Here is a 16,330-nt window from a genome sequence, read left to right as displayed (position 1 = left end):
ACCATGCTCTGATACCACTGTCACAAACCAGAGCGCATAACAATATAAAATACATTCGGATAAATAGACTATCACTTAGTTTTGAAGCCAAAGGATATAGAGAGAAATAGATAGAGAGAGAGAGAGATAGAGAGTGAGAAGATCGGCACAATACTGTGGACCAGAAGATGGGCTGATCCCCCCCCCCCCCCCCCGTAATAGTATCTTTATTACTGAGGAGAAGTCTATACAAGCACTTGAACCGAACGTATTACCACATTCGTTCTAGAATAAGACTTGATGGTTCCCGGAAGCCTCGGCTTCCGATTCCTAGGGCAAAACCCTATTCCAAGGAACTTCCATTCCTTATTCCAAATCCTTGAGAACCAAGGTTCTCGCCTCTAGATCACACCTTCCAGACTCAGGGCATGGCATCCCTGCAACTCTTTTCCGACTCTGTTTCTAGAGTCCTGTTCCTGCAGAATAACTCCGCTTTCTTGGACACGAAGTCCTTCCCTTGGGAATTTCGACTCTGTTTCCAGAGTCCTGTTCCTAACTCCGCTTTCTTGGACACGAAGTACTTTCCTTGGGAATTTCAACTTCCGGATCACATCTCGAGAGTCTACCTCTCTTCAATCCGTGGATCTGCTTCCCAAACTTGGGTACGAAACCCTTGGGCTGATCTAGCTCTAGTTCCTCGAAGCGCTTTTATCCTGCAGAGGCTCATGCCTTCCTCTGCTCCTACTCCCTCACAAAGAGGAAGTACACCTGCAATCAAATACTTAGAGATCATAACATTAAAAAAATCGTACCTTCAAAGTCGCGACGCTCATAACGCAACTCAGTTCTCGAAAAAGCAATTCCCCGAAAGAGATCTTGCATAGAAAATCCTCTCTTCCAATCCTACACACAAAAGAGGTGTGTTCTCGGGTTCCTTCTCGTACATCAGCCCCGTCTACGACGTTTATGGGCTGAAAACAGAGAAAAACAGCAGCTTGTCGCGAAGGAAACATGCTTCGTAGGCACTTCTTCGCGAGGGAACTCGCGCACTGAGTCTTGGCGACATCTGGTACACTTGGGGCAGCCATGGGCATCACCGGCAAACGTCTTCTTTGTGGGTGAACTCTGCAGCAGCATCTCCTTCTTGCAAAAACTGATCCTCCCCTCTGAGTGAGGGCATGTGATGCTCTTATAGCTCCTATCCACGGGCACAAATAGCTGCTCGCGTAGAGATTGCAGCCGTTTTTTTTTTTTTTTTTCAAAAATTTTTTCTCACTTTTTTTTTTTCGTTGTTCTGCCAGAAAAAGAGAGAGAGAAAACGTTGGCTGATCTATTGCCTTATTTATCAGATGGCTGCCCACTTAATAAGTGGGCAGCCGGCGTATTTTAAAAATAGTCTGAACCTGCCCAAAAACTCAATAAAACCTTATAAGTTAAAAACAATGCTTTCACCGCACTTCCTAGGCGTCCCTGGATGCAATCACATGCACAGTTGCAATGCAGAAATAGACTTCCTCGTGGGAAAGCATCTGCTTTCCCGAAAAGCAATCCCACTTTCTCAGAAAGCATCTGTTTTTCCTCAAAGTTTCCTTTGAACCCATCTTCATTCTAGTAGTTGCTTTTTCCTTGTGCACAATTCTAACACAGTTCGGAATTTCCTCCCGACTATGGATATTCCCTTTCCGATGCACCCGTCACCCACCTTGTGACGCATCAGGAATACTCATCACCTAGTCCTTTCCTACCGAACTTACGGTACAATCTCCTTCACGATGCTCTGTCACCCATCCTATGACGCATCAGAGATGTCCGTTCCCGAATGGTCAGATACTTCTCTCCGATGCTCCCTGTCACCCATCCGATGTGACGCATCAGAAGTACCCATTCCTGGTGGCCTTACAGATATTCCCGTTCTCAGTGCTCCCGTCATTACTTTGAATGACGCACTAGGAATACTCTGTACTCGGATGTCTCCAGTGAGAAAAGCCCTCTCACTTACAATTCCAATAATTCATTTAGAATTATTTTTCCTTGGTGTTCCAAGCGAGAAAACCCTCTCACTTATAAATCCAATAATTCATTTAGAATTATTTTTCTGTAAGATAAAGCCTATTTAGCAACAGTGACTTTTTGTAATAAACTGCAGGGTTCACACTTTAATTTAAAGAAATTAAAGTGACCACTAGAGTTTTTGTTTAAAAAATTCAAGTGACCAAGTGACTTTTAAAAAAAAGTCCTTGGCCAAAAAATAACTATCGTAAAACTCCAACGCTGCCAAGGAAAACTCCAGCGCTGTCAGGCAAAAAATCGCACGCAGAGAGAGAGAGAGAGAGAGAGAGAGAGAGAGAGAGAGAGAAGGTAAATACATCGATTTTCATCGAAAACCAGTAAATTCAAGAAAAAGCCTCCGATTTTCAGCACTCCCACTGTTAATTTGCTGATTTTTATCAAAAATCAGCAACCGAACTTCATTATTTTCCTGCAAACCTTTCAAGAAGAAAAGTATATAACTTCAGCAATTTAATCACTAAAAAAAATTACGCGAACACAAGGTTTTCCGACCCGAACCGTTCCGTAGGTGTGCACACGGTCCTTCATGCAGTCAAACCTGGCTCTGATTGAAACCGGCCTGTTCAATCCAAAAAGGGCGGTAGACTTTACTTTAAACCTTGATTTAGCTTTCACCCATTATTAGTCGTCTATTTTACCTGTACTTTCAAGACACAACAAAGGGGAGAGGGATACAGGCTGCTAGATTGCACCTGTATGAGTGGACAGACACCAGATTGGCCCCTAACTTAGGCGCCCCTTTCGGTATTTCTTTATTGTTCAAAAGAGGGAATAAACGCTGTGGTTCCTACAAGCTGCCCCGCACAAACTCGGCTGAATTTCCACTGTTCCAGCTCGATTTCGGCAGCATAACTGTACTAGAACCCTTCACGGTCAGTATTCCCACGCATTGACTGACTTTCCCGACGCATACGGGCACTTTGCAAAACCTGGCGAGAATCTGCAGCACGCTGAATTCTCTGTTTTCAGCCCTGAAAATACGCCAGATCGCCTGTACAGCGGTCCCCTTGCGTCCCCGAACCTCCTGGGGGTATTAGGGTCCGTTTAGGGCCAAAACCCTAAACCTGCAAAAATACACAGCAGGCTGTAATTCACTGTTTCGGGCTCCGTTCCGCGTGCCGGTCGCATCCGTAGCAAGTCCTCGAGCTCCCGCACCTGTAGGGCTACTTGCCCTTTGAATCGGACGAGATTTCTGGCGTGAAACCTCTCCGAATTCACCTGTACCTGCGGGAGGATTAGCCGCTAGCTAATCCAGTACCTGTGCAAGAGGCTCTTGCCTCGGCAATCGCGCATGAACCCACACAACTGTACATTGGTCAAATGAAGAGCCCACTAGAGGGGCATAACATACTGCCAAAGGGGAGAGAGAGGGCAGTGCGTAGCGTGCAGGGCATCACTCCTGGCACCGCACTGTGCATAAGAGGGAAAGCAAGCACTCCATAGCTCTTAACCTGTGACAGAGACTTGCAAAATGAGCCTCCCAACTATAAATCACGTTTTTGCCTTCTCTATAAGTAGTAAACTGGCCTCAGAGTGCCAAGTGTCACTCATTTGTGCATTTTCCCGCTTTAGACCCTCGGGTCTAAAAATATCTCACCTGCAGCCTCTGTTGACTTGGCCACAGAGTAACAAAATGATCCCCATGTCAAACTGCACGTAATGACGCGAAGACATTTTCAGGTCCCAAAATAGCAGTTCCCTAAATTTTAGGAGATGCTGCCATTATATCTTTCTAGGTCATCCGACCCTCTTTGTACACTGTGGCCACATCCAAAACTGAAATGTAGCCTCTGTAGCAAAGGATTCCACTTTGGCTAGTCAATGACCCCACTTGGCTAACCATAGTCCTTGTCCAACCTTAGTGCTCTCTTGCCCTCAGGCCTGGACTCCCTCTGGACAGTTCCACACTAGCTATGCAATGCAGGGCAGTTAGATTTCCCGAGGGGTGTTTCCAAAAAGTGAAAGTAAATAGATAATAAGAAAGAAATCAACAAAAAGGATAGATAGTAGTCACACGCTGGTGACATACCCCCCTCTTGAAATCTCAAACGTCCTCGTTTGCATCTATGTCGTCCATGCTTACTGTCAACACTGATGTATTCAACACCTGTCGACACATATACGACACATACATGCTCATTGTCAACCCTGGTGTATTCAACACCTCGTCGACTCATGTATTGCCTGCGTGTGAACCCTGTCCCAATGACATAGTGGTAGCTTCGCACTCTGCCATTGTTTTGAGTCACTAACTTTCCAATGACAAAATGGTAGCTGCACATTTTGCCACTGTCTTATAGTACACGTTGGATCCCGTAACACTTTCGAGCATACCCAAACCGACAGTTTAAGAATGCAGTTACACATGTACTCCTGAATAGAAGCAATCATTGTATCCTTGACAAACTGACAAGAAATACTCACTTCTATAGCACTAACCAAACTTTTGGACATTCCATAAGAGCAATTGCCAAACTGACAATCTGTACAGCTCTAACATTCATGTAACAGGTATTTCATTTGAGCTCACTTTAAATACCATGTACATCATTTGTTTCAGAAGCCATTGTCACACTGACAATCCATTTAGCTTTGAAACTCAAGGGGTCAAGGTAGGTTGCAAATCGAAGGCTTCCAGGTAAAGTGATAACACAGTTGGTGACTCTGCAAGTTCACCTTCTTCCATCCACTTAGCATCCATTGGTGGATAGTTTCTGAACTTTACCAAGTAACGCCTAGTAACCTTGCCTTTCACTTTTCTTTCTTTGTGTGCCAAAATCTGTTCAGGGACCAAGATCTCGTCAAGTTCCTCGACTTCCGGCTGATCTTCAGCTGGCATATCTTCTGGCACATCACCCACATAGGGTCTGAGAAGACTCACATGAAACGCATTGTGAATCTTCCAACTGTCAGGCAATTTCAGCCTATATGCAACATCACTGATTATGTCGCACACTTGAAAAGGCCCATAGTAACGCATGCTGAGCTTTGGAAACACTCTTTCCTTGCCCTTCATCTTCTTTAACCTTGCCTTTTCAAAGCGTAAAAGCACCCAATCACCAAGTGAATATACTACTTCACGACGGTGACGATCAGCTGCTTTCTTTTGCTTTGCCTGAGTCCTTTCTAAGGCCACTTTGACCTTCTTGTACATTTCATCCATGTCTTGAACATACTTATCTGCTTCAAATATCTTGTCCTTTGTATGCAGTATGGGAGGAACTTTCTTGCCACCTTCAACTATCTCAAAAGGTGCCTTGCCAGTTGATGAATGCACTGTATTATTGTATGCATACTCCACCAATGGCAAATACTGCTCCCACTTTCCTTTATGTTCTGACACATAGCACTTCAGCAGATCTAGGACAGTAGAATTTGCCTCTTCCGACTGCCCATCTGTTTGAGGATGAAATGACGAAGAGAATTTGAGCGTGGTGCCCATATTCTCAAACAAGCCTTTCCAGAACAAACTAGTCATGCGTGGATCACGGTCGCTAATAATCGACTGTGGCATGCCATGATACTTGAAAATATTGCTCATAAACAAGCGTGCCATCTGATCTGGCTTTATCTTCTTCCTGACAGGAATAAAATGAGCCTGTTTGCTGAATCTGCAAATAATGGTCCAAATACCATCATTTCCTGTCTGCGTTCTTGGAAGATCAAAGATAAAATCCATAGCAATACTTTCCCATGGTTTATCTGGAATAGGTAGTGGTTGCAATAACCCTGGTGCCTTTTGCCTGTCAAACTTGACCTTTTGGCATATTAGGCATTCTCGCACAAAGGCATCCACATCCCTTCTCAATGTAGGCCAATAGAAGAATGTCTCAACCGCTTTCAGTGTAGCATCGATACCACGATGCCCTGCATACGGTGGGACATGACTCTCTTCCATAACTTTGCGTCGCAATGGCTTTGTGACACACAATCTGCCATGCATCATCATGAACCCGTCTTTAAGAAGATAGTGTTCATGACGTTGTCCATCCATTAGTTGCTCGAAGACCCTTGCAAAATCTTCATCATTTGCATACTGTTCTCTCATATCATCAAGTTCATGATGATAAGGAATTGACACAGCTGAAATTTGTGGCTTCCTAGACAAGGCATCAGCCACAACGTTCTTCTTGCCTTCCACATGCACAATCTGAAAATGGAACATGGACAAGATATTTGCCCATCGCATATGCTTTTCAGATAACTTTGTCTGTGTCAAGAAGTATCGCAAGGTCTGATGGTCCGTTTGGACAACAAAGTCTGCACCTAGCAGGTAGTGTTTCCAACTTAAGAGCGCATGAATCACAGCCAGTAACTCTTTCTCATAGACCTGCATGGTCATCTCTGGCCCTTGCAAAATTCTGCTCTCATAGGCTACTACCCTGCCATCTTGCATTAGCACAGCACCAATGCTACTACCGCAGGCATCACACTGGACCACAAATGACTTCCTAAGATCTGGCAACACAATGACTGGATCCGAAGTCATCTTTTCCTTTAAGAGATTAAAAGCTGAAATCTCTTTTTGTGTCCATCTAAAGGTGACTGCCTTCTTTTGAAGAGCATGTAAAGGTGAAGCAATCTCAGCGAAATTTCGGATAAACCTTCTGTAGTAGGAGCATAGTCCCAAGAAGCTTCGGACATCATGCACCGTCTTCAAATTTGGCCATGACTTGATCGCTTCAACTTTTGCAGGATCCATTCTGACACCATCCTTTGAGACAATGTGTCCCAGAAAGTGAATCTCTTCCAGAAAAAACTCACTTTTCTTTGCATTGATGAGCAACCTATGACTGCGTAGCTCTTTGAACACAATGGCCAAGTGATGCCTATGCTCCTCTTCATTCTTTGAGTAGACTATCATGTCATCAAAGAATGTACCAACAAACTGCTGGTGTGGACGGAAAATTCTGTCCATCATCCTATTGAACGTAGCAGGAGCATTTGTGAGACCAAAGGGCATCACTAAAAATTCGTAAAGGCCAAACGTTGTTCTAAAAGCAGTCTTGTGCACATCCTCTGATCTAATGCGGATCTGATGATACCCACTCTTTAGATCTATCCTGCTAAACATAGCTGCTCCTTCTAATTTGTCCATAATATCATCAATTCTAGGTATAGGGAACCTATTCTTGATGGTATTCTTGTTCAGTGCACGGTAGTCGATGCACATACGCCATGAGCCATCCTTTTTCTGCACCAACAACACTGGAGAACAGAATGGAGATGAACTGGGCTGAATCAGCCCCTTTTCTAACAACTCCTGTACTTGGCCCATTATCTCTTTCTGCTGAGCCGCACTAACCCTGTACGGAGGCTTATTTGGTGGGCTATTGCCTGGCACCAAATCTATCGCATGGTCCTCGGGTCTCTCTGGCGGTAATTGAGACGGTAATGAATCGGAAAAACAGTCACTATACTGTTGTAAAAACATTGACCTTTCTTTATCTAGCACAGATAAATTTGATTCATCACAATCTGACACTTCACGTGCAAAAACCAAGTACGCAGAAAGATGCTTTTTCATTACAGAAGTAATAGCAGAAGCTGATACAGTAGGAATAGACTCCCCTTTAAGCTTTACATCCAGAATATGAGTCTTTCCCCTGCTCTGTACAGTGATCTTTTTGTTGTAGGCATCCATGATTCCCTGTACACGAAACAACCAAGGAATACCTAACAACACATCACATCCGTCCAGTGGCATGATGTAAAATTCTTCAGCATCTACATAGGACTGGATATGTAGACGCAACTTTCCAATGATGGGTGTCACAGCCTCTGTATGGCCAGGACATGCCAAACCTGCCTCTGCTGTATACCCCATCTCTTCAGGTCTGATTCCCAACTTTGAAGCCAATTCTGGGGAAATAAAGTTGGCTTTGGCACCTGGATCAAAGAAGATAAGCACTGTTTGATCCCTAACCTTTCCCCATGCTCTGCAAAGCTCACTTGCATCTGAATTTGGCTTGTCGCCCACCATATCTGGCACTAGACCAGCCATGGGCTTCTTTCCCTTCCTGTCCTCCTTGTCTTCAGAATCAGCTGGCCTTTTCTTTGTAGGACAGTTGTAAGCAATGTGGCCAGGCTGCTCACATATAAAGCATTTGTTCTCTGTCCTCAGGACCTTCTTTTGCTCTTCTGACTTGCGAGGAAAACGTCTTTTCCATTTCTTTGCGGGTCCTTTTTCTGATTCAGCCGTAGCTTTGTCTTTCCCTACGTTGGCCGACTCCTGAGTCCCTTTAGGAGCCTCATTGGGAACGTGCTTCTTGGCTGAATTTTTCTTGCCTGATCCTGCCTTGACGCCAGTGTTAAATTCACAATCTTCTCCCTTGAGCAAACCATTGCCAGTGTTTGCTACCTCGATGAGCTGCGTCAAAGTAGTGACTTTGGTCTTTGTGCAGTATTTTCTCAATCCTTTGGGTAGGCCACAACAGTATTTTTCTATCTGTTCTGTCAATGGCACAAATCTATAGGAAGTTACTGGAAGTAGAGCTTTCCAAAACTTCCGATTGTAATCATCCAGATTTCTGCAAGTGGCAGCATTAAGCTGGTGCCATTCTGTCATGACATCTGCTTCGAAATCATCAGATAACCATGCTGCTGCAAAAATCTGCTTAAAGTAAATCCATGTGGACGGAGCTTGCCCTTGAAGCAATAAAGTTGTCCACCATTGTCCCGCATTCCCTGTCAAGAAAGTGGCTGCCTTGCGGACCTTTGAAGCCTCTGTAAAGTTTCCCCCTGCATAGGCCTTGTCAAACTGCTGGAGGAATGAAAGAGCCTTCTTCCTGTCATCAAACCCTGTAAAGGTCGTGAATGTCACACCTTTGCCACCTTCTTTGTACGGAGTTGGCCTCTCCAGCGGCGTTAAATTGTCATATGGAAGTGACTGAAACATGGGAACACTATTAGGGTTCATTTGTGTTCCTTGGCCGCTATTAACTTGACCTGGAAATGCCATATTTGGCTGCTGATTTGTAATTCCAGCCATACCAAAATTTGCTTGTGGCATCCCAAATTGTCCCTGAGTGCTTTGAAACCCTGGTTGCATACCCATGACACTGTACATGGGGTTAGGCATCATCGTTTGAGCACCCCCAAACACTGTTCCTGGCGTATAAAACTGATTTCCAGGTGCATGACCAGCCATGCTTTGGAATACGGATCCACCTCCAAAATAGCCAGGGTGTACTGAAGGTGGTGGGAAGACCTGTTGCATAGCCTGTAAGTTGCTTCCCTGCCCATTAGAACCAGCTATAGGCTGCTGAAAGGTGGCGGGCTGAACTGGTACAGTTTGAAAGACTGGCATCTCAGCCACCTGTTCTTGCACCTTAGGCATAAGTTGTGGAGACTGCATATTCTCCGTCAAGTGTACAGGTGTTTCCATTGACTGTGCGGTATGAATCACCTGTGCTCGAGCCTTAACAGGCTTTTGAATATGATCCAGTGACCCAACTTGCTGAGACGGAACCGGAGGTTGCAGAAAGGCTAAAAACCTCGGATTCTGCATTACTTGTGTGAACATAGCCACAGCAGTAACCAACTGGGTCCTGAATATATCATCATCAGTCTGTGGTGGTCTTGACGACTCACCCACTTCATGTGTCTGTTGACCCTGTGAAGAGGAAACCTCTTCAGTCACATCATCTGGTCTGTCAGCCATAATTACAATTCCCTGTGTCTGGTCTATGATCCCCTGTGTCTTCAAGCCCAAAACTGACCAAGGCTCACTTCTATGGGAAAAAGTGATTTAATCCCGTCGATGGAACCATGAAACCGGCCTGTTCAATCCAAAAAGGGCGGTAGACTTTACTTTAAACCTTGATTTAGCTTTCACCCATTATTAGTCGTCTATTTTACCTGTACTTTCAAGACACAACAAAGGGGAGAGGGATACAGGCTGCTAGATTGCACCTGTATGAGTGGACAGACACCAGATTGGCCCCTAACTTAGGCGCCCCTTTCGGTATTTCTTTATTGTTCAAAAGAGGGAATAAACGCTGTGGTTCCTACAAGCTGCCCCGCACAAACTCGGCTGAATTTCCACTGTTCCAGCTCGATTTCGGCAGCATAACTGTACTAGAACCCTTCACGGTCAGTATTCCCACGCATTGACTGACTTTCCCGACGCATACGGGCACTTTGCAAAACCTGGCGAGAATCTGCAGCACGCTGAATTCTCTGTTTTCAGCCCTGAAAATACGCCAGATCGCCTGTACAGCGGTCCCCTTGCGTCCCCGAACCTCCTGGGGGTATTAGGGTCCGTTTAGGGCCAAAACCCTAAACCTGCAAAAATACACAGCAGGCTGTAATTCACTGTTTCGGGCTCCGTTCCGCGTGCCGGTCGCATCCGTAGCAAGTCCTCGAGCTCCCGCACCTGTAGGGCTACTTGCCCTTTGAATCGGACGAGATTTCTGGCGTGAAACCTCTCCGAATTCACCTGTACCTGCGGGAGGATTAGCCGCTAGCTAATCCAGTACCTGTGCAAGAGGCTCTTGCCTCGGCAATCGCGCATGAACCCACACAACTGTACATTGGTCAAATGAAGAGCCCACTAGAGGGGCATAACATACTGCCAAAGGGGAGAGAGAGGGCAGTGCGTAGCGTGCAGGGCATCACTCCTGGCACCGCACTGTGCATAAGAGGGAAAGCAAGCACTCCATAGCTCTTAACCTGTGACAGAGACTTGCAAAATGAGCCTCCCAACTATAAATCACGTTTTTGCCTTCTCTATAAGTAGTAAACTGGCCTCAGAGTGCCAAGTGTCACTCATTTGTGCATTTTCCCGCTTTAGACCCTCGGGTCTAAAAATATCTCACCTGCAGCCTCTGTTGACTTGGCCACAGAGTAACAAAATGATCCCCATGTCAAACTGCACGTAATGACGCGAAGACATTTTCAGGTCCCAAAATAGCAGTTCCCTAAATTTTAGGAGATGCTGCCATTATATCTTTCTAGGTCATCCGACCCTCTTTGTACACTGTGGCCACATCCAAAACTGAAATGTAGCCTCTGTAGCAAAGGATTCCACTTTGGCTAGTCAATGACCCCACTTGGCTAACCATAGTCCTTGTCCAACCTTAGTGCTCTCTTGCCCTCAGGCCTGGACTCCCTCTGGACAGTTCCACACTAGCTATGCAATGCAGGGCAGTTAGATTTCCCGAGGGGTGTTTCCAAAAAGTGAAAGTAAATAGATAATAAGAAAGAAATCAACAAAAAGGATAGATAGTAGTCACACGCTGGTGACACTGATACCATGAAACGTACAAGGAGATAGGATCTCCCGGACACACAGACCGACTACAGATGCGCGTCAGACGAACCACCCGACCATAGCCACCATCCGACAGCTCCCCCGTGCTGGGGCCAACGTCCGAGGACGTAGGCGTGCACATGGAAGACCGAGCGTCCCATACCACCCGGCCTCACCTCCGCGAGGTGACCTCGCGCACTCCTAGCCTCGCGGGCTAACCACTAGCACTCTGCTAATGGGGTCGATAACTGTAAATGAGGCCTTGGCCTCCCTATTATAATAATGGTCGGCCACACTGGCCGGGTTCACACTACGTCCGCCCGGACACTGGACGCCCATCCCGACGGCATCTGGGCTAGATCCCCTCTCCTGTGAGCGGGACATAACACAGCCCGTAAAACGCACTGACAACATACTGACGTGACAAAACTGTACGGAATTCTGCTTTTTGCGCAAGTTGCTTTTTCTGGCAGCTTTTGAAGCTAGTTGTTTTTGAAATAAATTGCTTTTGGGATCATTGCTTTAGGAACCAAATGCTTTTGAGTTTAATTGATTTTGGGACTCTGCTTTTGACATCCCTTGTAAGAATAAAAGGAGCTCAGTAGTGATCAAGAGGAGGAGGCGCATGTGCAATAACCTCCAGGGTTCGAGAATCCAGACTTCCTAAAGAGATTCGAGACTACTGTCTTGAAAAGAAGTCTGAGTCTATACAACAGTTGATGGGACATGCGAAGCGGGGATTTGCTATAAATTTGGGTAACTTGACTTACCCACCAAATGAACCTTCGACAAGTAAGAACAGAAACAAGCAACAAAGAGATACACGCTCTTGATTGACAAACGGGAAGCATGCAAGAGAATGAGCCCTTAGCACATATTTAAAGGCCCTTGGCCTATGAAAAGCAGTTTACATGAAAAGCCTTCAAACTCAAAAGCTTCTGGTCCAAAAGCAATGCCAAAAAGCTACCAACGTAAATCACGGATATCCGTACAGCCTGCCACATCATCAGCCATCACAAAACACGGAAATCCATACAGCCTGCACGTCATCAGGCAGCATATTTTTCGAAAATCTACCACGTCACCAACAGCTACGCAATTTGTGTGTGTGTGGGTCCTGATTTATTTCCTTTATGTCACTAGGGGCCCCATCGAACGGGGTCCCCATAAGTTGGTAGACGACTTCTATTACTTGTTCTTCTTAGGGTTTAGGCCCCTCGGCCAACATCTGCAAGTTGGCTCCATTCTTTAGGCTTTGACACGTCAACAGTTTGTGACATTTGTGACAACTTATGCCTGATTTTTTAGGCATAATCCAAGGTGACTACAATTCTTTCAAGAGGGGGGTGTCACAAAACGGTGACGTGGCATGACCACCCAACAACAGAGGAGAGTACGCACGTTGGCTGACAGTTGGCAGTACGAACGCCCACAAATTCCGCTAACAGGTTGACGTACGAACGTCCGCAAGTTGCGCTGGCAGGCTGATGACGTGGCAACCCGTAAAACGCGCTGACATCATGCCGACGTAGCAAAACTGTACGGAATTTTGCTTTTTGCACAAGTTGCTTTTTTTGGCAGCTATTGAAGCTAGTTGTTTTTGAAACAAATTGGTTTTGGGATCATTGCTTTAGGAACCAATCTCTTAGGGCTCTGCTTTTGGCATCCCTTGTAAGAATAGAAGGAGCCCAAGGGGCCTCACTCTTCAAAGCATCTAGACACAGAGTTTGAGAGCAGAGGACCCCTTCAAGAGTTGCACTTTGCTCGAGCATTAATATAATAAAGAAATACCAAAAGGGACGCCAGGTTTTAAGGCCAATACCTCTCACGGAACTACGCCGGGCCTTGTCGACCAAATTGAACTGTGATTTTAAAGTTGTGAAGTATTTTTAGTGACATTTGGTCCAACTGTGATTTTAAAGTTGTGAAGTATTTTAAGTGACTCGTATGTCATGTCGGATTCTCGACTTGGGGTGCCCAAGTCTGTGACGCCAAGTCATGAGGCATTCACTATGCGGCTCGAGGTACACACTCCCGGATCATTCTACAAGGATAGAGTGATTCGGATTGGGGTGGAGATCCAGATGAACAATAGTCAACTGCAAGTTACACCTTTTCTTTTGCCTCAGGAGCAATTTCATGGCGCAGCAAGAAACAGCCAACAGTTATCTTATCCTCCACAAAGGCAGAGTACCGAGCTGGTTGCAGTCCTACATGTTAGTCAATGTAGATTCGGAGGTTACTTTGGAGATGGGCTTTCCCTAGCAGACGACCATCATGCACTCTGACAACCATAGTTGCATAGCCATTGCAAGGAACCAGCTGCTCCATGCCCGGACCAAGTATATAGAGATACAGTACCATTTTGTTCGTCAAAAGACAAAGAATGGCTCTATCCGACTAGAGTACATCCCGACTTCGGATAACCTTGCTATATCTTCACCAAACCTATTCCACAGGCCACATTATCCTCTCATGCCAGCTTCCTTGGACTTCTTTTCCGTCCAAGAGTGGGGTGTTAAGAGTTCAGATTCCTGTCTGGTGGTAGCTCCAAAATCTCTAGGAGTAGATTAGGGAGTGAGTGTTGTTTTGTGGTTGTGACCGGTTGTACTTGAGGTAGATGTATCTGTTATTGCTCACCCGGTAGGCTGGCATGAGGCGGGACCCGTTCTTGGGGTTTTCCAGGCATAGTTCCAGGGAATGGCCATTTTCAGGTCCCCGTTCCCCGTTCCCATTCCAATCTCCCGTTCCGGATTCCCGTTCCGTGTTTCAAGCGTAAGTATCCGAAACAAGGAATGGCCTTTCATGCATGTTGCCGTTCCCCGTTCCGATTTTCCGTTCCGAGTAACTATGTTCCCAGGGTCAGAATCTGGAGTCTTCTGCAAACTTAAGTAGCGCCTAGATGCTTTGAGCGTTTTGTTTCAACAGCTTGCTACTCCAAATGAGCTCCCAGACACTCCATCCTAGAGCCACACCTCAAGGACTTGGCATCCCATACCAGCCAGGCCACACCCAACAAGGGTGTCACTGCCGAGGGTCTAGAAGTATAGTCCTAGTGTGGTGATCACACAAAATAGATCACAACTGAGCCGTCCTATTTAACGGACTTTAGAAATTTCCTAGGTAAATTCTTGGAGGGTTGCTTGTGTCCCCCTCCCGCCCCCCACTCCAAAGAAAAAAGAGAGAAAACCCAACAGCAGAAACGTGCAATTGACTCTTATTCACAACTCAAGGTGCCAAGTATACAAACAAAAATCATGACACACGTTTGATTTAAAGGCTAGTCAACAACAATGCGCAGACGAGCAGCTCTAGCAAAATGAAATCACACAAAATTTTGCAAACCTGGCATTGCAGGCGTGTCTTTACTACATCCAGGGGTGTTGTAATAATGCTCGCTAGTGCTCCTGCTGCACCACCAGCTGTAAGGTGCACAAACAAATTCTCCTCCTTTGTTCTCTCTGGCCAAATTTCCTTCAAGCTTGCCTTAATAGCCTCATAGGTTGCAAAGTGTGTAGCTGTATATGGTGCATTCATAACAACTGTGGTCCTATATGAGGCATAAAATGCCTTTGGCCCCTCTGTTTGCAAAATTCTCTGTATGCAATCCACAACACCCTTGTAAGACTTGCCAGGCAATTGTAACCGCTGTTTCACCACATCCATGGGAGTAAATACTGCATCACTTGCAACAGTAGCAACAATACCAGCTGTGCCATGTGCTAATGGATGATGTCCTTTCTCATTCCCACCAAATCTTTCCTTGCATAGCTCATACACAGAAAAGTACACAGCATGTGCAGGACCCGCACCCAATGCCATGGCTCCAATGCCTCTATAAAGACCTGCCGGACCCTCAACCCTGATGATTGAAGAGAAAGTTTTGACAAGTGAGGAGTTTACAGATCCGCGAGCATCTCTTGCCATTTGCATACGGGTTTTTAGTGTGTCAACAGGAAACATGGCTGTGTGCTCAACCATGCCTGCAATGGAGCCTGCTAGCATATACTCTGCAAAACCTAACCCATCATGGATATTTTCTGTGTCAATAGGCATGACCTTTGATTTAAGGGGTATGGAATCAACATCCCGTTCAACACAACCAACGGGAGGAGAAGTCCGGAGATGAGCCTCCTCTGTAGCGCCATATCTGGACGCAATTGAGTTTTGGCTATTCTTGAGCAAGATCCGGTCCCGCAACTCTGATGCAGTTTCGCCCATATAAAACCCTTCAAACGACTCTCAAAGATAACAAGTAACTACCTTTTAGCAGCAAAACCTGGTTTCACAAGTACAGAGCCCGGAAGCTGCAATCATCGTTGGCGGGGGACGGGGGCGGTACAGTGCCCCTCCCTCGCTAGAGCAAGTTTGAGAGAGACTAAAACACCTCCGGAAACACGTGACCAATAGAAGGACTCTTTTTGTGGTCAATTGAAAGTTAGGGCTGCTACCATTACACGCACAAAGTGAGTGTCATGCTTTTTCTTGCCATGGGCATCCTGTTCGTTGTCAGTCATGGGCATCAGACTCCACATGGAAGCCTTAGGCGGGGTTCAAACGAGCCCGAGGCAATATTGTTCTACATTGCTCCACCACCATGGTGCCTTCTTGTTCACATGGAGAAGTGCAGGGCGACCATATGATTGGTGGGATAGAAAAATCTCGAGTGCAGCACCCAATCGTTGTGCAGGTCCATAAAAGAATATAGCGAGAAGTCTCTCTTGAGAAACACGTGACCATTAGAAGGACTCTTTTTGTGGTCAATTGAAATTTAGAGCTGCTACCATTACACGCACAAAGTAAGTTTCATGCTTTTTCTTGCCATGGGCATCATGTGCGTTGTCATGGGCATCAGACTCCACATGGAAGCCTTAGGCGGGATTCAAACGAGCCCAGGGCAATATTGTTCTACCTTGCTCCACCACCAGCTTTCTTGTTCACATGGAAAAGGGCACGGCGACCATATGATTGGTGGGATAGAAAAATCTCAAGTGTGGTAGCCCATCGTTGTGCAAGTCGAGGAGGAAG

General features: G+C 45.9%; 1 protein-coding gene across 1 annotated transcript in view; it reads right to left on the bottom strand.

Moving 5' to 3' along the window:
* Positions 1 to 15,695, bottom strand: part of LOC147452146 (uncharacterized) — a 49,294-nt gene extending 33,599 nt beyond the window's left edge. Inside the window, exon 1 of the mRNA XM_086517946.1 lies at positions 14,648 to 15,695. Coding sequence (XP_086374072.1) covers positions 14,648 to 15,523 — 876 coding nt within the window. The 5' untranslated portion in view covers positions 15,524 to 15,695. The remainder of the gene's footprint in view (positions 1 to 14,647) is intronic.
* Between the last annotated feature and the right edge of the window lie 635 nt (positions 15,696 to 16,330).

This window comes from Adiantum capillus-veneris, chromosome 8, assembly GCF_014529385.1.
Source record: "Adiantum capillus-veneris isolate H3 chromosome 8, ASM1452938v2, whole genome shotgun sequence".
NCBI lineage: Eukaryota > Viridiplantae > Streptophyta > Polypodiopsida > Polypodiales > Pteridaceae > Adiantum > Adiantum capillus-veneris.
Note: the sequence above shows the minus strand (reverse complement) of the source record. Positions and strands in the feature narration are given on the sequence as shown.